General features: G+C 42.9%; 1 protein-coding gene across 1 annotated transcript; it reads left to right on the forward strand.

Annotated features, from left to right (window-relative positions):
• The first annotated feature begins 417 nt into the window (after window positions 1-417).
• On the forward strand, window positions 418-21217 carry LOC311136725 (C-terminal-binding protein 1-like). The gene is made up of 10 exons (XM_084170986.1): window positions 418-507; window positions 1360-1474; window positions 16611-16765; window positions 16974-17118; window positions 17240-17446; window positions 17696-17910; window positions 19324-19454; window positions 19642-19769; window positions 20043-20163; window positions 20343-21217. Exons 2-10 carry the CDS (start codon window positions 1417-1419, stop codon window positions 20536-20538), a joined length of 1356 nt encoding a protein of 451 aa, XP_084027112.1. The 5' UTR covers window positions 418-507; window positions 1360-1416; the 3' UTR covers window positions 20539-21217.
• The last annotated feature ends 2621 nt before the right edge of the window (window positions 21218-23838 follow it).

The following is a 23838-nucleotide window of genomic DNA, read 5'->3' on the forward strand; positions in this document are numbered from 1 at the left end:
ACCATGAATGAGTAGCCCCCATCTATCACTGTCCACCATTAGTGGCAGTGAGTGATGATGGAACATAATGCCATGACGTCAGAAATACCCTGCATCTGATGCTCCTCATCTTCAAGTAGCTCAGTAATAGAGTCCGCTCTTGTCCTTTCTGTGACTGCCCTCCACTAAAATCACTTGAACTGTTGCGATTAAATTGGGCAATAAATGGGAAACGGAAGTAGCAGCCTGCCTGTGGTTGAGAATACATTATGATCTTTGCCATCTTTAAAAAAACTAATCACCCTCAAATGTGGTCCCTGACCAATCAGAGTCGGATGCAATACCCCTGTGTTACGTGAAGGCGCCACACTCAACTAACAGCGGTTTATCGAGGCTTCTCTTCATTCTGTGACTCGTCCGTCACCTGACTCCTCTGAACAAACTGTTGGATTCATGACTAGCCGATCAGTGAGAAGACATCACCTCATTTTGACCCCACAGCACTAAGAACAGAACCTGCACTACTTGGTAATGAATTAACCGTAGCTAGCTAACGTTACCGATTAGTGCTCTGATCTGATCCAACAGCAATGTTACTGCTCCGTAGTCGTCGTCTTATTATTCTATTGGAAGCAAAAAATAGTTTTTCGCCGCCTGAACTTGTGTGTTGATGTATGCCTGTGTTTTATCAGTGCTAGCTAGCTTTATTAGCTTACTAGCTAGCTGATAGCTTTGTAAAACAGGCCTGTTTTCGCGAACAGTATCACGTTTGCTTGGTGTTAGGTACGCTAACTAGCCTTGTTAGCCACACTACTTTCTTGGCTACCGACTTTGAATTGTTAGGCTAGCTAACTACTTTTTATTTAGCTAACGTTAGTTAGGCTGCTAACAGTTATCCAACTCGCTAACAACATGTAGCCAGCTATAGTACCTAGTTAACGTTAAGTAATTTGTAAATTATTTAGCTAGCTACATAAACTGGAGCTTGTGTTTTGCGTTATTTGCTAGCTAGTCAACGTTAACTAAGAAGCCAGAATAGTGTGAAAGTTATGGAAATAAATGAGTTAGGTAGTTAGCCCCTAATTAGCTGTGTTGGCTCTTGCCAGCAGTGGAAAATGATGCTAGCTAGCTAGGGTTAACTAAAATAGTTAGTTAGTAAAAAATAAAAATCCAAGCAGAGATAAGTCAACTTTATTAGCCATAGTTACGTCTAGTCTCGTGGCTAGCAACTTTATGAATGGTAGCTAAGCCTGTCACGTAACGTTAACTAATTTAGATAGATATTGAAACGCTGTTCATTTTATTTAGTCTACAGGTTTTTACCGGTACACATCATTGTTCCCCGAGAGATGTTTTGACTATTTGTCTTGTGCCTCACAGCTAAGCCTTTGGCTTTGGTCTGGTCTGTTTGTGCTTTGGCTGGGGTGAAGAACGCCGATGGCTCTCATGGATAAGCACAAAGTCAAGCGACAGAGGCTGGACCGCATTTGTGAAGGTCAGTAACGTTAACGTTACATACTTTCCCCCCGTATGTTAGGGACTGACAATCCACGTGTACAAGCTTCTGTAGCTAGCGAACATAGATAAGGATTCTTGAAAATCTGATTTTTTAAATCTCCAATGTAGAATGGCCTGATGATTGACCATAGACATAAATAGGTGATGGACAGCATGAAGTTGTGCTTGACTTCATTATGGCAGACAATGGGAGCATTCCTCTGCCCAGGCGTGACTGACAAATGCCAGATTTTACGTATAAACTAACCGCATATGTTATGGCAATCTGTCAATTGATGAAACAGTCGATGAAGTGACACGCAACAGTTGATTAATGCATGCAGCATCTGAGCAGGTGAATGCGACCAGTGTTATACTCCTGCCCAATTTGTGAAGGGAAGGGTTCTCAATGACTGATTCAATAACTGATCTAATTACATAAACAGCAAAAGAGGGAGGGTGCCTGCCTGTGGTCCTTCTACATGTTGCCTTTGTCAAGTCATTACTGTCTGTTTAGGTTACATACATTGATAACAAACAGGAGTGCATTCGAAAAGTATTCAGACCCCTTCACCTTTTCCACATTTTGTTACTTTACAGGCTTATTCTAAAATGTACCCCATAATGACAAAACAAAAACAGGTTTTTAGAAATGTTTGCAAATGTATTAAAAACAAACAACTTATATACATGAGTATTCAGACCTTTTGCTATGAGACTCAAAATTGAGCTCAGGTGCATCCTGTTTCCATTGATCATCCTTGAGATGTTTCTACAACTTGATTGGAGTCCACCTGTGATAAATTCAATTGATTAGACATTATTTGGAAAGGCACACACCTGTCTATGTAAGGTCCCACAGTTGACAGTACATGTCAGAGCAAAAACCAAGCCATGAGGTGGAAGGAATTGTCTGTAGAGCTCAGAGACAGGATTGTGTCGAGGCACAGATCTGGGGAAGGGTACCAAAACATTTCTGCAGCATTGAAGGTCCCCAAGAACACAGTGGCCTCCATCAATCAGCTGCTGGGTTTGCTGTTATTGACAGAGGTTTGGAAGTCTTTCTTATTGGTATATTAACTAATTTACTGCGGCAGGCCAAAACTCCATCACACCAAAACGGGCTGAAATTTCAGGTGGTCTTTTCAAACTGCTCTTACACTTAAAGGGCATTATCATCATTTTCACAGTATTATTCCAACCAGTGTGGATATATGTAGATAGATCTATCTACTACAGGAAAATCACAGTTCTGAAAGCACTGGGCCTTTTTTATATTTTTTTATTTATTAGAAAAAGTCATTCAAGGTTTTACACGTGGTTGGGCTATGTTTTATTGTTATTTTTTCTTCAATAGCATTTGGCATATTATACACTTTATTATGAATCTAGTTTACTGCATATCAAGTATCTGCCACTTCCTCTCTGCTTACCTCGTGTCAAAATAAAAGTCCCACACAAGTTATTCATTTGTTGTCCACAAATGGCTCACATGCAGGACTACCTAACCTAGCGTCTCAATGCTAAAAAGCTTTGTTTTGGTTGGTTAAGGCTGAATTGTTCCTCCCTCTGATTGGAGCAGGGGGCAGGCAGAAGGAGGAGGGTGTTTGCCTGGGATTGTGCCAAGCGAAAGCATTCTGACAGTAACTGTAAGTGGAGAAGGAGAGGAAGAAAGGCTGGTCAACTGCAGCATGCAAGGTTAGAAGGATGAATGTCTTTTTTTTTGTTTTTCTGGGGCGAGAGGGAGGAGGGGAGGAGGAGGCAGGGGTAGATGGATATGACAGAGTACAAATCTGCTATTTGGTTTAGCATTTTTGTCGTTGTGGTCTCTTCTAGTATTGTGTGTGTGAGATGGATTGCTCTGGAGCTTGTGTGGCAGGGGGCTGGGTGGGGTCCTGCAGCATTATCAACCACCCCTCCCTGCGAGCTCACTTACATCCACAGAGCGGCAGGCGGAGGGGGAGAATGAATGAACGCTGAATGAATGGCATTGTGTGCATGGCCCTGCTGCCGGTCAGACCAGGCTTTCTACACACACCAACACACAGTCACATGGTCATACACACACACTGCCAGGTGTCTGTCTCCAAGACCATATGGTGCATGTGTGTTGCCAGCTCTGCGCTCTTTCTGTGCCTTTTTTTTTGTCCTCCTTTAGGTTCATTTGTAATCATGCCTTCGTCTTTTTGTCTAGATAGAAATTGGTACATTTTGTAGGTTTAGTGAGCGCTCTGCTTTTGTGATGTGTGTTTATATATTGTGCCAAATGCATGTGAAGATTTGTCAGACTAGCGCCTTATTACAGCTATGTTTCATTTTCTGGGTCAGATTAGAATGAGCCAAAAAGCAATGTCTTTCTCCATGAGTTGTCCTTGAGGGGGAATGATGGAATTTGTTGGCAAACAGAACACTTATCTGTACTTGGAGCCTTCATATTAAGCAAAGGAAGTAATTGACAGTCACAAGTGTTGTGGTCTGTGTGCGCGCAGTGCTGTTGCGTTGAGTATCGCATTCTCGTCTCTTTTTAAGCATCAATAATGTCTAGGCTACACTGATTATCCTTAGCTCTGCAGAAATCTTAGCTCCACATAAGGCCCCTTGTGTGCCTGTTAATTTTGTGTGAGGGTTATTTGGCACTCCCTGTCTTTAGTTGCTGAAAGACTGGGTCTTGTCCATCTATGCTACACTCTGGATTAATCGGTTGGGCTACTGACCATTCACTGCTGCCCAATTTAGATTGTTGGTGTCAATACAACACATTAAGATTGAAAAAGCCCATACATCAATGTGTCAATGGCTAAACGCATACAATATCACACAGTTCTTGGGGGAGGGTAAACTAACTTGTTGTTTTGGTTAAGGTAATGATATCTCTTACATAATTGAGTTTGCTTGTTTAGGCTATTTGTCTGTTTGGGCAATATGTTGACACGCATTCCATGATCAATTGTGTTTAGTGTCATGATTTAGAAAAACACTTGCAGTTGCAATTTTTTGCTTGTCATTGAGTTTTCTGCAGTCTCTACTTGGCACTCTGGTATTAACGTTTTAGAGTGGCACTATTGGCGTGGGTTGGCATTCTCTACTGCCCTTCAAGTATTAGCAGTGAGTTAAATTGCTGCATCACTTTAGGGGATTTCTCAATATCACATACATACTGCACTGACAACTGTTAATGAATTATCTTCCAGCTATCTCTATTAGGGATGGGCACGGTTATTCGAATATCCAAACTGAAATTATTATTCCATTACTTGGGAGAGTATTCATTTTTGAAAAAATCAATAAAATAAGGCCTATTTTAACAATGAAAAAGCTTTGTATAAAATAATCTGTGACATTGCTACATAGCCTACAGGGATAGACCATGACATAAGAAATGTTAAAACAGCAGTTTGAATGCGCCCCATAAAATAGATGCACCGGTAGCCTACACGCGTTTTACACCTTTAGCTTGTTGTTATTGTCGGTCAATGAAAGTGGTGCTACAGTCAAAGGCTCCATATGAGAAAGTGAAGTTGGATATTTCTAAATGGAAATCCAATTACGGAATTATGTTGGCTAAATTATTGATTAACAGAGAGCCTGTTGTTTCTCATGAATGGAGTTGTTGTAGACAAGTACAGGGAGCACAGCAAAATAGCCTCAATTAGCCTTGCTACTGTAGCTAGCTAGCTTATTTACAACGATTTGATGCAGTCAAGACAGGCACTACCAGATGGTATGATAAATAACCTATGGCAGCAACAAGTTTGTCTAACTAGCGCAAGTCTGTTTGGCTACTCACTCGCACTCTCTCTGCCACACACACACTGGCCCCTGCTACTCGAGTCTGGCTAACAAGTCTCCATTGAAGTAAAAAAAAAAGAAAAGACATGCTTTAATACATGTTCCGACTATCCGGATAGCTTAAAAAATATCATGATATCTGCTAATGTAAAAAGGGCTTTATAAATACTTTTTGATATTATTCGAATAGTGAAAACATTTCAAATGCCTATCCCTAATATCTGTCTTTGCTAATTTAGGTGTATATCTTATGTATGTTTATTTATGAGATGTTTGTGGCTATAGGGCAGGCAGGCTGTGTATTGTTGCGGAAAGGCAGGGGTCTCTGCCTCCAGACATGGAGAAATGTAGGTCATGATAACTCAACAAGCCTGTGCCCCCAAACCCACCCATCTGCTAATCAGAGTCTCCCCTGATTGGGGGTTGGAGGACTGCCATGTCTGTATTTGAGAATGAAGCAGACAGCTCTCATGTGAACAAGTAAGTACACCTCCTGGAAAGTGTCTTATTTTTTTTAATCTTTACATATTTGGACAGATGAGACGTGTAATCTTCACTTAAACACTTGACAGATAAAGGTAACCTAATTTAACAAATGACACTGAAAGATTATACTTTGCAATCATTTATTCATCAAAAATCAACAAATGCAATTCCATGGTGCGGAAAAAATAAGTACACCCCTAGTTTCAATAGCTTGTGTTGCCCTCTTTAGCTGAAATAACGTAATGTAGACATTTCTTGTCACTGTCTATCAGTCTCTTACATCGACTGGGAGGACTTTTTGCCCACTCTTCTTTACAGTACTGCTTCAACTGCGTCATGTTCGAGGGTTTTCTTGCATGCACGGCCCGCTTCAAGTCCCCCCACAGCATTTCGATAGGATTGAGATTTGGGCTTTGACTCGGCCATTCCATAACCCGCCATTTCTTATTTTTGAGCCATTCTGTTGTAGCTTTGCTTTTGTGTTTTGGATCATTGTCCTGTTGCAAGAGCCATGTTCGGTTCAGCTTTTTGACAGATGGCCTCACATTTTCCAAAAAAATTCTCTAGTACAATATAGAATTCATGGTTGACTCAATGATGGCAAGTTGGCCAGGCCCTGAGGCAGCAAAGCAGCCCCAAACCATAATGCCACCGCCTCCATGCTTTACGGTTGGCATGAGGTTCTTCTGTTCAAAGGCAGTGTTTTGTTTTCGCCAAACATGGCGTCTGGCATTGTGGCCAAACAACTCCACCTTTGACTCACCTGTCCAGAGGACATGTTGCCTGGCAAACGTCAGTTGTCTTGATATTCTTTTTTGAGAGCAGAGGCTTCCTTCCTGACCTCCCATGCAGGCCAAGTTTGTGCAGTCTCTTTCTGACAGTTGTCTCATGCACTTCGACATTGATTGTGGCAAGAAAGGCCTGTATATCGCTTGATGTTACCCTGGGTTTCTTAGAGACTTCTATGAGCATCTTTCGGTCAGCTCTTGGGCTGAATTTGGTGGGACAACCTGTCCTAGGTAGATTGCCAGTGTTCTGGAATTTTCTCTATTTGTAGGTGAGCCGTCGGACAGTGGAATGATATACATTTACATCATTTAGCAGACGCTCTTATCCAGAGCAACTTACAAACTGGTGCATTCAACTTATGATAGCCAGTGGGACAATCACTTTTATTTTATGAGGGGTGGGGTAGGGATTGCTTGGAAATGGGTTTGTAACCCCACTCATACTCATGGGCATCAATAACCTTTCTTCTGAGGGCCTCGGGTAGGTATTTTCATCTTGCCAAACCAGACCAAGTTTCTAATCTTTATGGAAGGCTGGACCCTCTGTAATGATTTTCTAACCATTTGCACCTGTTTTGGTGCACCTGATTCTAATTTTAGCCATTTTATGTGATCGTAAATGTAGTGGTGTACTAACTTTTTCCGCATAAGGAAAAGGCATTTTTGTTTATTTTAATTGCATAACATTTTAAATTATAATTTTTTTGTGATTTGTTAAATCGGGTTACCTTTATCAATGAATGTGGTGGGAATTTAGCTCAGATATCCATGTGTCCAAATATGTAAAAACAAATCGCTTTCCAGGGTGTACTTATTTTCACATGACTGTATATACAGTACCAGTCAAAAGTTTGGACACCTACTCATTCAAGGGTTCTTCTTTATTTTTCGTATTTTCTACGTTGTAGAATAATAGTGAAGACAAACTATGAAATAACGCATGGAATCATGTAGTAACCAAAAGTGTTTTAAGATTCTTCAAAGTAGCCACCCTTTGCCTTGATGACAGCTTTGCATGAGGAACGTTCATGAGGAACGCTTTTCCAACAGTCTTGACGGAGTTCCCACATATTCTGAGCACTTTTTGGCTGCTTTTCCTTCACTCTGCGGTCCAACTCATCCCACACAATATCAATTGGGTTGAGGTCGGGTTATTGTGGAGGCCAGGTCATCTGATGCAGCACTCCATCACTCTCCTTCTTGGTTAAATAGCCCTTACACAGCCTGGAGATGTGTTTTGGATCATTGTTCTGTTGAAAAACAAATGATAGTCCCACTAAGTGCAAAGCAGATGGGATGGTGTATTGCTGCAGAATGCTGTGGTAGCCATGCTGGTTAGGTGTGCCTTGAATTCTAAATAAATCAGTGTCACCAGCAAAGCACCATCACACCACCACCTCTATGCTTCACGGTGGGAACCACACATGCGGAAATCATCCGTTCACCTTCTCTGCGTCTCACAAAGACACTGCAGTTGGAACCAAATTTGGACTCATCAGACCAAAGGACAGATTTCCACCGGTCTAATGTCCATTGCTCGTGTTTCTTGGCCCAAGCAAGTCTCTTCTTATTATTGGTGTCCTTTAATAGTGGTTTCTTTGCAGCAATTTGACCATGAAGGCCTGATTCACGCAGTCTCCTCTGAACAGTTGATGTGTCTGTTACTTGAACTCTGAAGCATTTATTTGGGCTTCAATCTGAGGTGCAGTTAACTCTAATGAACGTATCCTCTGCAGCAGAGGTAACTCTGGGTCTTCCTTTCCTGTGACGGTCCTCATGCGAGCCAGTTTCATAGCACTTGATGGTTTTTGCGACTGCACTTGAAGAAACTTTAAAAGTTCTTGAAATGTTCCAGATTGACTGACCTTCATGTCTTAAAGTAATGATGGACTGTCGTTTCTTTTTGCTTATTTGAGCTGTTCTTGGACTTGATCTTTTACCAAATAGGGCTATCTTCTGTATACCCCCCCTACCTTGTCACAACACAACTGATTGGCTCAAACGCATTAAGAAGGAAAGAAATTCCACAAATTAACTTTAAAGAAGGCACACCTGTTAATTAAAATGCATTGCAGGTGACTACCTCATGAAGCTGGTTGAGAGAATGCCAAGAGTGCAAAGCTATCAAGGCAAAGGGTGGCTACTTTGAAGAATCTCAAATATGAAATATATTTTGATATAACACTTTTTTGGTTACTACATTTAATAGTTTTGATGTCTAAACTATTATTCTACAATGTAGAAAATAGTACAGAAATAAAGGAAAAACCCTTGAATGAGTAGATGTGTCCAACCTTTTGACTGGTACTGTGTGTGTGTGTGTGTGTGTGTATACACAATGCATTCAGACCCCTTGACCCCCCCCTCGTAAATCTACATACAATAACTCATAATGACAAAGCAAAAACAGGTTTAAAAATAAATAAATCAGAAATAATAGATTTACGTAAGTATTCAAACCCTTTACTCAGTACTTTGTTGAAGCACCTTTGTCAGCGATTACAGTCTTGTCTTCTTGGGTATGAAGCTACAAGCTTGGCACACCTGTATTTGAGGAGTTTCTCCCATTTTTCTCTGCAGATCCTCTCAAGCTCTGTAAGGTTGGATGGGGAGCGTCGCTGCACAGCTATTTTCAAGTCTCTCCAGAGATGTTTGATTGGGTTCAAGTCCGGGCTCTGGCTGGGCCGCTCAAGGACATTCAGAGAATTGTCCCGAAGCCACTCCTGCGTTGTCTTGGCTGTGTGTTTAGGGTCGTTGTCCTGTTGGAAGGTGAACCTTCGCCCCAGTCCGAGGTCCTGAGAGCTCTGGAACAGGTTTCCATCTCTGTACTTTACTCCATTCATCTTTCCCTCGAGCCTGACTAGTCTCCCAGTCCCTGCCACTGAAAAACATCCCCACAGCATGATGCTGCCACCACCATGCTACACCTTGGGGGTGGTGGCAGGTTTACTCCAGACTTGACGCTTGGTATTCAGGCCAAAGAGTTCAATCTTGGTTTCATCAGACCAGAGAATCGTTTTCTCATGGTCTGCGAGTACTTTAGGTGCCTTTTGGCAAAGTCCATGCGGGCTGTCGTTCCTTTTACTGAGGAGTGGCTTCCGTCTGGCCACTCTCTACCATAAAGGCCTGATTGGTGGAGTGCTGCAGAGATGGTTGTCCTTCTGGAAGTTTCTCCCATCTCCACAGAGGAACTCTGGAGCTCTGTCAGAGTGACCATCGGGTTCTTGGTCACCTCCCTGACCAAGGCCCTTCTCCCCTGACTGCTCAGTTTGGCCAGGCGGCCAGCTCTAGGAAGAATCTTGGTGGTTCCAAACTTCTTCCATTTAAGAATGATGGAGGCCACTGTGTTCTTGGGGACCTTCAATGCTGCTGACATTTTTTGGTACCCTTCCCCAGATCTGTTCCTCGACACAATCCTGTCTCGGCGCTCTAGTGACAATTCCTTCGACCTCATGGCTTGGTATTTGCTCTGACATGCACTATATAGACAGGTGTGTGCCTTTACAAATCATGTTCAATCAATTGAATTTACCACAGGTGGACTCCAAGTTGTAGAAACATCTCAAGGATGATCAATGGAAACAGGATGCACGAGTTCAATTTCGAGTCTCATAGCAAAGGTTCTGAATACTTATGTAAATAAAGTATTTCAGTTTTATTTTTAATAAATTAGCAAACATTCATCCCCTTTGGTTATGGCAAGCCTAAGTAAGTTCAGTGGTAACTTTCTTAACAAGTCACATAATAACTGGCATTTACTCACTCTGTGTGCAATAATAGTACTTAACATGATCTTTGAATGACTACCTCATCTCTCTACCCTACACATACAATTATCTGTAAGGTTCCTCGATCGACCAGTGAATTTTAAGCACAGATTAAACCACATAGACCAGGGAGGTTTTCCAATGCATCGCAAAGAAGGGCGCCTATTCGTAGATGTGTATAAATCAATGAAGCAGACATTGAATATCATTTTGAGCATGGTGACGTAATTAATTACACTTTGAATGGTGTGTCAACACAGTCACTACAGAGATACAGGCGTCCTTCCTAACTCCGTTGCCGTAGAGGAAGGAAAGTGCTCAAGGATTTCACCGTGAGGCCAATGGTGACTTTAAAACAGTTAGCGTTTTAATGGCTGTGTTAGGGAAAAACTGAGGATGGATCAACAACGTTGTAGCTACTCCACAATACTAACCTAAATGACAGAGCATAAAGGAGGAAGTCTGTACTGAATACAAATATTCCGTAACATGCTTCCTGTTTGCAATAAGGCACTAAATTAAAACTGCAAAGAAAATTGGCAAAGGAATTACCTTCATGTCCTGAATACAAAGTGTTATGTTTGGGGCAAACCCATCCAACGCAACCCACCACTCTTCATATTTTCAAACATGGTGGTGGCTGCATCATGTTATGGGTATGCTTGTCATCGGCAAGGACTAGGGGTTTATTTTGGTTGACAAAAATAAATGGAATGAAGAGCTAAGCACAGGCAAAATCCTAGACAAAAACCTGTTCTGCTTTCCAACAGACACTGGGAGACAAATTCACCTTTCAGCAGGACAGTAACCTAAATCACAAGACCAAATATACACTGTAGTTGCTTACCAAGATGACGTTGAATGTTTCTGAATGGTCTAGTTAAGTTTTTTTATTAAATCGGCTTAAGTCTATGGCAAGACTTAAAAATGGCTGTCTAGCAATGATCAACAACCAACTTGACAGAGCTTGAAGAATATAAAAATAAATGCAAATATTGTACAATCCAGGTGTGCAAAGCTCTTAGACTTACCCAGAAAAACTCACAGCTGTAATTGTTTGCAACAGTGATTTATAAATGTATTGACTCTGCGGTGTGAATACTTATGTAAAGAAAATTCTGTATTTCATTCTTAATACATTTGAAAAGATTTCTAAAAACATGTTTTCACTTTGTCGTTATGGCATATTGTTTGTAGATGTGAGAAACAATGTAATCCGTTTTGAATTCAGACTGTAACACAACAAAATGTGTGATAAGTCACGTTTATTAGGTACACCACCCCGTTCAAATTTTTTTTTAGCTCCTACAGACAGTGAGTCACGTGGCCGTGGCTAGCTATACAAAGCTGGCAGACAGGCATCGAGGTATTCAGTTACTGTTCGATTGAATGTTAGAATGGGGAAAACTAGTGATCTAAGAGACTTTGAGAGTGGTATGATTGTCGTGCCGGTTCCAGTATTTCAGAAATGGCTGGGATTTTAATGCACGACCGTGTCTAGGGTTTACCGAGAATGGTGCGACAAACAAAATAACATCCCATCAGCGGCAGTCTTGTGGGAGAAAACAACTTGTTGATGAGAGGTCGAAGGAGAACGGCAAGTGGTGCAAGCTAACAAGGTGCAAGCTAACAGGCGGGCCACAAACGGGCAAATAATAGAGCAGTACATCAGTGGTGTGCAGAACGGCATCTCGGAACGTACAACTAGTCGATCCTTGCCACAGATGGGCAATTGCAGCAGACGACCACACCTGGTTCCACTCCTATCAGCTAAAAACAAGAAGGGGCTCCAGTGGGCATGCAATCACCAACAGTGGAGAATTGATAAGTGGAAAAACATTGCCTGGTCTGACGAATCCCGGTTCCTGTTGCTTTCATGCTGATGGCAGAGTCAGGATTTGGCGTAAGCAGCATGAGTCCATGGACCCATCCTACCTGGTGTCAACGATACAGGCTGGTGGAGGTGGTGTACCACCATCCAATCTGCAGCAACTGCATGATGCCATTGCGTCAGCATGGACCAAGATCCCTGTGGAATGTTTCAGACTTGTAGAATACACGTCCTCGAAGAATTCAGGCTGTTCTGGAGGCAAAGCGGGGTCTGACCTGGTACTAAATTGGTGTGCCTAATAAACTGTCCGGTGAGTGTATAGTCCAGTAGATAAGCTCCCTGAAAATACCATATTGTTCGATTTGGTATTAGGGATGGGCAAGAGTAATCAAGAACTAAAGTACTCGAACTGACAACTCGATTTATAACCCATTTTTATTATTTAAAAAATTCTTCAAGCTCTGTCAAGATGTTGGGGATCATGGCTAGATGGCTATTTTCAAGTCTTGCCATAGATTTCCAAGCATATTTAAGTCAATTGTAACTTGGCCACTCAGGAACATTCAGTCTTCTTGGCAAGCAACTCCAGTGTAGATTTGGCCTTGTGTTTTAGGTTATTGCCCTGCTGAAAGGTGAATTCATCTCCCAGTGTCTGGTGGAAAGCAGACCGAACCAGGTCTTTTTTTTTTTTTTTTTTTTTTTTTTTCTGGGGAAAATCTCCCCAGTCCTTAACGATTACAAGCATAGCCATAACATGATGCAGCCACCACTATGCTTGAAAATATGGAGTGTAGTTCTCCGTAATGTGTTATATTGGGTTTTCCACAAACATAACACTTTGTATTCAGGACAAAAAGTTAATTGCTTTGCCACTTTTTTTTCAGTATTACTTTAGTGCCTTGATGCATGTTATTCTGGACAGGCTTCCTTTTTTTTTACTCTGTCAATTAGGTTAGTATTGTGGAGTAACTACGATGTTGTTGATCCTTCCTCAGTTTTCTCCCATCAGACATTAAACTCGAATTGTTTTAAAGTCACCATTGGCCTCATTGTGAAATCCCTGAGCAGTTTCATTCCTCTCTGGCAACTGAGTTAGCAAGGACGCCTGTATCTTTTGTAGTGACTGGGTGCATTGATACATCATCCAAAGTGTAATTATTAACTTCACCATGCCCAAAGGGATATTCAATGTCCGCTTTTTAATTTATTATTACCCATCTACCAATAGGTGCCCTCCTTTGTGAGGCATTGGAAAACCTCCCTGGTCTTTGTGGTTGAAATTCACTGCTTCACTGAGGGACCTTACATTTATTACATTTACATTTTAGTCATTTAGCAGTGTGTGGGGTACAGAGATGAGGTAGTCATTCAAAAATCATGTTAAACACTATTATTGCACACAGAGTGCTTCCATGCAACTTCTGTGACTTGTTAAGCACATTTATACTCCTGAACTTATTTAGGCTTTCCATAATGAAGGGGTAGAATACCTATTAACTCAAAGCATTTCAGCTTTTAATTTTGTATTAATTAGTAACAATTTTGAGAAACATAATTCCACCTTGAAATTATGGGGTATTGTGTGTAGGCTTGTGACCAAACATCTCAATTTGTTCAATTTTAAATTCAGGCTATAACACATCAAATTGTGGAACGTTTAGGGGTGTGAATACTTTCTGAAAGCACTGTATGGCATATTTAGGCCATAATATTGTGTTCTCAATAAACAAAAAAATGTTAAGCCATCATTAGGCGTTATGTACCAATTATTTATTGAAATACTGCCATGTGAAACCTGTCCTATTTGGCACCATGGAACTAGTTGGTGGGCATTTTGGAAAACTGCTGCCTGAGAGTGTAATAGGTTACATTTGCAACGGCACTATCGCTTTATTGGGACATATCCTGGCTTTTTGTAGAAGTGTTGTGGTCATCATAAAGGGATTTAGCTAAAATGGGTTACTTCTGTCCCTGCTGGTTTTACATAGTGACTTGTACAGGGCAGTATTCCTGTCGCATTTCTTAAGTGACAGTATATCATAGTGTAATCCGTAGACTTCAGGGAACACTTAAATCATGTTTCTAGAGTGTAAAAGCTAACTTTGTACACTGCTCAAAAAAATTAAGGGAACACTTAAACAACACATCCTAGATCTGAATGAATGAAATAATCTTATTAAATACGTTTTTCTTTACATAGTTGAATGTGCTAACAACAAAATCACACAAAGTATCAATGGAAATCAAATTTATCAACCCATGGAGTTCTGGATTTGGAGTCACCCTCAAAATTAAAGTGGAAAACCACACTACAGGCTGATCCAACTTTGTAATGTCCTTAAAACAAGTCAAAATGAGGCTCAGTAGTGTGTGTGGCCTCCACGTGCCTGTATGACCTCCCTACAACGCCTGGGCATGCTCCTGATTAGTGGCGGATGGTCTCCTGCGGGATCTCCTCCCAGACCTGGACTAAAGCATCCGCCAACTCCTGGACAGTCTGTGGTGCAATGTGGCGTTGGTGGATGGAGCGAGACATGATGTTCCAGATGTGCTCAATTGGATTCAGGTCTGGGGAACGGGCGGGCCAGTCCATAGCATCAATGCCTTCCTCTTGCAGGAACTGCTGACACACTCCAGCCACATGAGGTCTAGCATTGTCTTGCATTAGGAGGAACCCAGGGCCAACCGCACCAGCATATTGCATCTCCCGAGTGGCGCAGTGGTCTAAGGCACTGCATCGCAGTGCTAGCTGTGCCACTAGAGATCCTGGTTCGAATCCAGGCTCTGTCGTAGCCGGCCGCGACCGGGAGACCCATGGGGCGGCGCACAATTGGCACAGCGTCGTCCAGGGTAGGGGAGGGAATGGCCGGCAGGGATGTAGCTCAGTTGGTAGAGCATGGCGTTTGCAACGCCAGGGTTGTGGGTTCGATTCCCACGGGGGGGCAGTATGAAAAAAAAGAAATATATATAAAAATAAAAGAATGTATGCACTCACTAACTGTAAGTCGCTCTGGATAAGAGCATCTGCTAAATGACTAAAATGTATATGGTCTCACAAGGGGTCTGAGGATCTCATCTCGGTACCTAATGGCAGTCAGGCTACCTCTGGCGAGCACAGGGAGGGCTGTGCGGCCCCCCAAAGAAATGCCACCCCACACCATGACTGAACCACCGCCAAACCGGTCATGCTGGAGGATGTTGCAGGCAGCAGAACGTTCTCCACGGCGTCTCCAGACTCTGTCACATGTGCTCAGTGTGAACCTGCTTTCATCTGTGAAGAGCACAGGGCGCCAGTGGCGAATTTGCCAATCTTGGTGTTCTCTGGCAAATGCCAAACGTCCTGCACGGTGTTGGGCTGTAAGCACAACCCCCACCTGTGGACGTCGGGCCCTCATACCACCCTCATGGAGTCTGTTTCTGACCGTTTGAGCAGACACATGCACATTTGTGGCCTGCTGGAGGTCATTTTGCAGGGCTCTGGCAGTGCTCCTCCTGCTCCTCCTTGCACAAAGGCGGAGGTAGCGGTCCTGCTGCTGGGTTGTTGCCCTCCTACGGCCTCCTCCACGTCTCCTGATGTACTGGCCTGTCTCCTGGTAGCGCCTCCATGCTCTGGACACTACGCTGACAGACACAGCAAACCTTCTTGCCACAGCTCGCATTGATGTGCCATCCTGGACGAGCTGCACTACCTGAGCCACTTGTGTGGGTTGTAGACTCCGTCTCATGCTACCACTAGTGAAAGCACCGCCAGCATTCAAAAGTGACCAAAACATCAGCCAGGAAGCATAGGAACAGGAAGCATAGGTCACCACCTGCAGAACCACTTCTTTATTGGGGGTGTCTTGCTAATTGCCTATAATTTCCACCTGTTGTCTATTCCATTTGCACAACAGCATGTGAAATGTATTGTCAATCAGTGTTGCTTCCTAAGTGGACAGTTTGATTTCACAGAAGTGTGATTGACTTGGAGTTACATTGTGTTGTTTAAGTGTTCCCTTTATTTTTTTGAGCAGTGTATTTAGTACACCACTTTGAAAGTGAAAATATAAATATTTTACTGTCATTTCTGATGGGTTTTCAATGTTACGATCATAAAGAACAAAACAAATGCCATATGTTTTTGGTTGTGTATCGAATGTGTTCCCCAATCAATCTTAAACATGCAGATGTTGAGGGGAAACTGTAGAAATTGTTGACAGTTAGACCATCTACATGATCACATGTGGTCCTCTGTAGCTCAGCTGGTAGAGCACGGTGCTTGTAACGCCAAGGTAGTGGGTTCGATCCCCGGGACCACCCATACACAAAAATGTATGCACGCATGACTGTAAGTCGCTTTGGATAAAAGCGTCTGCTAAATGACGTATTATTATTATTACATAGGCCTGTCTGATTGACGCTATAGAAAGACATGGGGGATCCCATTTGACAATGCCCATGTCTATTTTATGTTGATTGGTTGTATTTGTCTAGGCATTCGCCCCCCGATTCTGAATGGGCCGATGCACCCGCGCCCCCTGGTGGCGCTGTTGGATGGGCGCGACTGCACCGTGGAGATGCCTGTCCTAAAGGACGTGGCCACGGTGGCCTTCTGTGATGCCCAGTCCACCCAGGAGATCCACGAGAAGGTAACCAACTATCTCTCCCAGCACCATTACTCTCCTATACACCAAGTATCTGTCTGCACTTTTAAGTCGGGGAAATGGATGCTTCATGAACCTGTCTTTTTATGTGGTGGGGGGCTATTTCCAACTCAATAGAGCTTGGGAAAGTATTTGCTCTTTTAGTGCAATGGTAGAATAAGGATATGTCTGAACACTCTCCCTGGTGCTTCAGGTGCTGAATGAGGCAGTGGGTGCCCTGATGTACCACACCATCACCCTGTCGCGGGACGACCTGGACAAGTTCAAAGGCCTGCGGATCATTGTGCGAATTGGCAGTGGCTTTGACAACGTGGACATCAAGGCTGCGGCTGAACTAGGTTGGCTACTGGAACAATACTTAGCTTCACCACCCCTCCAGCCTACATACTACACCCATCCATCCACCTTTAATATGTATCATAACTAACCGCTGTCTCCTCTGTGCTCTGTCGTCCTCAGGTATAGCGGTGTGTAATGTGCCTGCGACATCAGTGGAAGAGACGGCGGACACGTCCATGTGTCTGATCCTGAACCTGTACCGCCGCGTCACCTGGATGCACCAGGCTATGAGAGAGGGCACCAGGGCTTCCAGCGTGGAGCAGATCAGGGAGGTGGCCAGCGGCGCTGCCCGCATCCGGGGAGAGACTCTGGGCATCATCGGCCTGGGTGAGGAGGGAAATGATTATTGTCTTAGCAAGGGCTCTCTGCAAGTGCAGTCGTCATAGGACATATGTTAATTGAAGTTATCCTAATGTGATCTGTTTCAAAGTTGCAGTGTCTTTTTATTATTGGTGTCCTCACAGATCCTTTTAATGTATATTTAAAGCAAATAATTGTAGTTTTCTGAAGTAGTGAGCGGCTCCTCTCACCGCTACTCCGTCCTCCAGTCTGAGTGTATCTGTGCTTGTGCCGCAGGGCGAGTGGGCCAGGCTGTAGCGCTGCGGGCCAAGGCCTTTGGCTTCAGTGTGATCTTCTACGACCCCTACCTGCCAGACGGAGTGGAGCGCTCTCTGGGCCTGCAGCGAATGGCCACCCTGCAGGACCTGCTCATCCACTCTGACTGTGTGTCACTGCACTGCAGCCTCAACGAGCACAACCATCACCTCATCAACGACTTCACCATTAAACAGGTATAAGACACACGCAGACTAGTGTTGCAAGGTATACCGAAACTTCTGTACTTTTTTTTAGATTCTCAAACATGGAAAAAACGGTTTGGTACTAGAATTTGTTACTTTCGGTACTTCTGTCAAATGTGTCTCATGGATCAAGCCTGTCTAACAACACAGCCCTTATTATAGCGCGCACCGTGCCTCCTCCACTTACACCTCGATCACACCGATAGCGTCATTGCGCAAAATGTCACGCAGCATCATCTGGATATGTGTGCAACAAAAGTTCAACATTCACCTTCTGCTACCATTTCTGTCAAGCCGTCGACGCATACAGTTTGACGTATGCACCACACAACGCACTGCCTCTGCAACGCAATGCTGCAAGGCAAACGCAGCGTTCCATTGGAAATGAATGTACTTCTGGTGTACAAAAAAATGCAATGACGCTGTCGGTGTGATCGAGGCGTTACTCATTGCTAGCCTGCACTGGGAGTCTGGGCTGCATCATGTTAGCTCCCCGCTCATGCTGCACAGAAGTGAACTCTTGAATAATGGGACACAGCATGTAGCCATTTTGAAACTGTCAATACAGGCTAGAACACTTTACAATAGAAGATGATACCGGTAGCTTCCAGCTTTGTAGGCTAACTTTCCTTGCTAGCTTACAGCTGAAGCTATCATCAATTCATTACCCTAGTACTTTGCGTTATGGTTTGCATATTATCACAAACAAAATATGCTGATTTCTTAGCTGATTGCCATGAAAAACGTATTGGGTCTCTCACGTTTCTCCCAAAGATTATCAGCGAACTGACTGAAATGACTGCCTCGTGAATGACGTCATTACTGGTTAAAGAGACGGCGCACATCTTTATAAAATAAGCTACTTCTATGCGAATGTTGTTGATCAGTACAATAAAATAAGTCCCAAATGGAAGGGAAACAGATTGTCATCTAGCCCCATGAAATCAGGCAAAACAAGCTCAATAACTCAATGCATGCATTCACCTGTATTGTAGCTAGGCCTAGGCTGCATCTTGATTTACCCAGTTTATCAATAGATACCATTCAAATAAATGCTAACCATTATGTAGTTAGATTAGTAAAAACAAAGTCAAAATGACTATAATTGATTTATTAATGCATACTTGGCTGTCTCTGAAAAATGTATGTAAGAAATTCAAAATGTCATGATATTCAACTCAAAAGATGCCTAACGATTGCCGTGGTATCGTTCTGGTATCGCGTATCGTGATGGTATCAAGTATTGTGATACTAAACCTGGTATCGAAGTCAAAATTCTGGTATCGTGACAACCCCAACACACACGTAAACACCATTCCTGCCACCCACAACACCCTCATTATCAATGCGTTTAGGTTATTTTTGTCTGCATGGCTTGCTGACTGTGATCTGTCGTATGTGCAGATGCGTCAGGGAGCATTTTTGGTTAACACGGCGCGAGGGGGCCTGATGGATGAGAGGGCCCTGGCCCAGGCACTGAAAGAGGGCAGGATACGGGGTGCTGCCTTGGACGTACACGAGACAGAGCCCTTCAGGTCAGCTTCCTCCCAGCCCACAGGCACTTAAAGCCTCCTCATCCTGCTTATCCCAGTCATTTAAAACGTGCAAACAGTAACTGGTTTGAAGGTTGTGCTTCACCATTTTAAAAAGTCTCTCTATCAACACCCCCTTGCACACACTCTTTAATCTGTCTCACTGGTCTGTTGATCTATCCATCTCCAGCTTCTCTCAGGGCCCATTGAAGGACGCCCCCAATCTGATTTGCACTCCTCACGCATCCTGGTACAGCGAGCAGGCGTCACTCGAGGCGCGGGAGGAGGCAGCTAGAGAAGTGCGCCGGGCCATCACAGGTATTCAGTTATGCAAGCCTCCGTGTATAACAGAGTATTTATAGGCGTTAGGCACATACACTAGGGAACAATGATACATTTCCATTTCTGCGCAGAGTGAACAACAGTCTGTCCACTTGAGACTTGGCACGGTAGCCCTAACCACTAAGTGATATAGTTTATGTATTACAGCCCAGCTGTTTTTGTAGTCCAGCCCAAAGAACCTTATCAAGAGTTGTCATTAAGTAGCCTTTGATCAGTTAGCTTGACTGTTGTGGTGGTTTATTCCGACAGGCCGTATCCCTGACAGTCTGAAGAACTGTGTGAACAAGGAGTATCTGATGGCAACGCCCCAGTGGCCTGGCATGGACCCTGGGGCTGTGCACTCAGAACTCAACGGAGTTACTGATTACAGGTACGACCAGACTTTGTTTGAGACTGTTAAGAGGGACAGTAAGCACCTGTAGGTAATAAATGAGTGACAGTAAAGAGAACTCCAGGTATCGATGACATCTGGCTTGTGTTCTATGACCCTAGAAAGATAATTCCATATCATTTCTAATTCTTCTGACTCAACCCCTCATTTGTCAACAGGTTCCCTACTGGTCTAGTGGGAGTGGGAGTGGCAGCAGGAGGCCTGACAGGGGCAGGCACTGCAGTGGAGGGAATTGTTGCAGGGAACCTGGCTATGGCACATGGGATTGCTCCCGTATCCCGACCTCCCCACACACCGTCGCCGGGGCAACCCTCTAAAGCAGAAACAGACAGAGACATGCCAACGGACCAATAGCCCCGCCCCTCACCCCCAACTGTCCCCAATCCCCCTCTCGTCCGCAATCGCCCTCTCGTCCACAACATTCCGTCGTCACCCTTCATGTTCATGCAAGCAGATAGACACTAGTATTGAGGTCCATTCTGACCCGGCTTTGGTCCCATCCAACAAAACGGAATCCTTCAGGAGGGACCAGTCTGCAAAGACTCCCTACCCTCATCCTATTTTCTCTCATCCAGAAAGCAATAAGTGGATTACTCAAGGATTTTTTCCCAGTTTGCTTTTAAACCCCTCTGTGTCTGACTTTCCTGTGGCTCAGTGTTTTTGTAAATTACTCCTTTATGGAGGGAAACCTGTTAATGTTTTTTCCTGTGTTTTTTGTTGTATCAATTGCTGTTTGACATGCTATAAAGTGAGGCATACGTCTGGAACGGTATTGAAGATGAATTATGTTTTTTCCACTACTATTTGTTCACAAACCTTACAAAGGATTTTATAATATTGGGCTTAATACATTTCTAGTTATCACAATAAAAGTGGCTGACTTTTTATGAGCTTTTTGACATGAATTGAATAATATCGCAAGATATGCCTCTGCTGATAAGTGAAATGCATACAATGTTTGTCAAGACACCCACCTACACTTATTTTCTCTGTTGCTCTTAACCTCTTTTCATGATTAAATATATAGATCTTCTTTGTAGTTGCCAAGACTAGAGGGGCGGCGGTCTTCTTACCTTTCTGTTACCTTTTATATGTTACCTTTGGATATGAATAGAACATGAAAACAATATCTTTGCCAAGTACTCAAATGATCTATCCTGCTTCAGCACTCCAGTATCGCCATTGTCCCACCAAAAGTGTCCGCTGTCATTGACGCTGGAATTTTAGGGGTTAATCTTGTGTACATACTGCAGGCATTGAAACTTATTTTACCCATATGGATTCCACAGTGGCTGTCAATCTCAAATCGAATAATCAGGCTTCAAGATATCCAATTTGTTTACTGACTATCAAGGCAAGTATAAGAACGGATGAAGTGGAAAATATAGTATAATTGGGTGTGTACTTAGCATTGCAGTCTGATGTGGGTAATGAAGTCCCTTATTGTATAAGGTCAGCGATTCCGATATGCTAGTGGCAAAGCCATAACACCCCAACAGTAGTCTGGGTACTAGTCTGTTTAGCTATCATTACACTCCTTGTTATGCTAAACCGAATCATCTTTGGCATATGTCACGGAGTGGAATATTAGCTAAACAGACTGGTACCCAGTTTACCCCCACAGGCCTACAGTCATTGAAAATCAAGGGAGTTTATACATTCCACTGGCACAGCTTCAGAGTTGTGTAAGTGTGTTACTGGAGAGGGGGGATGTGTGTGAGGAGGGCAGCCTCCTATAATGCCATGCTTGTAATCGGGTCATTTACAACCGGCAAAGCAGTGGAATGGAGTTCTGTCGTCTTTGGCCACAATGATCTGTAGAATTTCATTTCAACCAATGCTCGTAATGGCACACTGGCCAGGTATAGGGAAATGCCTTTGTTATACCTCATTAACATATTTAATGTAGCTTACTATGTTATTCCTCTTAACAGATACTGCTGAGATCTAATACCAATCATTTTAAGTATGTGAAATCACTGTTGACCCATCTGTCAGTAAGATGCATGCTTTACTCGGTTTCAGCAGATTTATCTGATTAACCAAAAGAAAAGAAATCCTCCCTGATGAGTCTTGACCTCCATACTCATAATTTTGAAGTTGTCTTGTGGTATGTTTTGCTCTTTCTTATGGGTATTAATTAATTAGTAATTAGAAGCCCCCCAGAATTAAGAAATTAGATTTACTTGCTTTGATGGAGATACAACAGAATGAATAGTTGTCCTTGCCTATTTCATCAGACAAGTTTTATCATTGACATTGCAACAGAGAATATGAACAGAAAAGGGGAATCAAACATTGTTGCTAAAGTGGACTCGTTGCTGACACCCATATCAGTTTATGTTTATATGCAGAGGTTGTACATTGAGCTACACAGCTGTGATGAATGCCTTATCCTGGACCTAGGGTTTAACTCAGTGTTATTAACTTCCCACCCTCCCTAACAGGGTGCTCCACTCCGCTCCTTTCTAGCCAAGTTAGATAGAGTTTAGATCTGTATTCTGAAGACTGCATCTTGACACCCCTAGTAGCAGCATGAATAGAGCATTAAATCAAATGTTATTTGCCACATGCGCCGAATACAACCGGTGTAGACCTTACAGTGAAATGCTTACTTACAAGCCCTTAACTAATGCAGCAGTAAAATAAAATAACAGTAGGGAGGCTATATACAGGGGGTACCGGTACAGAGTCAATGTGGGGTAATTGAGGTAATATGTACATGTGGGTAGAGTATCTCTTAGGGTTCGTTCAAGCATATGATCCTGTTTTATGTAAACTGATCATTTTAATTATCTGGAAAACAGCAAATTGAAATTAGCTGAGGGGGGTGGGACGGATGGGAGAGAGATCAAATCTTTAGTAATGGAATTCATGTGGTTCAAATCTGATGTGCTTGATGCCTGGATAATTTACATTACAACATAAAGAAATGTCATGTGCATTAGGCTATTCTATTTCATGTTTAGATTTAATCTCAATCAGACTGCAAAATGAGAACAACCCAATACATTTGTAACTAGGATTTATTTGGAACTTTTTAAATAGAAACAATCATTGTGATGTAAGCTTCTACAAAGTATTTTAATAAAAAGTCATGTTCCTCTGAAATGTTTCAGGCATGGTAATGCATTTTTGTCAGTCAGATTTTATGATTTATTTTCATTGGTTTGGTCTCAGATTATTAATTCACAATGGTAAAAGCTTTCCATGCAATAATTAATTGCATTGCATTTTAGCGTTTGAAAAGCTATCACATTTATAATTTCCAGTAATCCTCAGACAGAGAGCAATCCTGCGGATTTCAAAAAGCCAACCTTGCGCGCTCAAATAGTGTGTGATTGCGGCCTGCAATTCGGGGCTTTCCTGCATGTGGGCATTCCTCCATCTGCAGGAACAGATGTGGGTCAAAAGAGAAATCAAAGTATTATCAGAGTTTTTTTGTTTAGGCTATGCCATTATTTTAGTAGTATAATTAATGTGCAGTATTTTACCTTAAAATGTATGTGTAATCTGCTGATGCGTTGGATAGCAGATGTTACAGATATACCAGCCACCCCACCCCTCTCTTTATCAAAGCTGTGAGGAAGTGATGTAACAAATAGACACTCGCCATAACGTTAACAGAACTGTGGGAAAGCAGTGCTCGGCAGG

The sequence above is a fragment of the Coregonus lavaretus genome (genome assembly GCF_964263955.1).
Source record: "Coregonus lavaretus genome assembly, chromosome: 10".
In the NCBI taxonomy this organism is placed as follows: domain Eukaryota; kingdom Metazoa; phylum Chordata; class Actinopteri; order Salmoniformes; family Salmonidae; genus Coregonus; species Coregonus lavaretus.

What these genes read in the sequence shown, in the direction of transcription:
- LOC311136725 (XM_084170986.1), top strand. Translation starts at nt 1,417, where the DNA reads ATGGCTCTCATGGATAAGCACAAAGTCAAGCGACAGAGGCTGGACCGC. An exon ending in CACGAGACAGAGCCCTTCAG is followed by an intron (nt 19,455 to 19,641) that starts GTCAGCTTCCTC and finishes ATCCATCTCCAG; the next exon opens with CTTCTCTCAGGGCCCATTGA. An exon ending in AGTGCGCCGGGCCATCACAG is followed by an intron (nt 19,770 to 20,042) that starts GTATTCAGTTAT and finishes TTATTCCGACAG; the next exon opens with GCCGTATCCCTGACAGTCTG.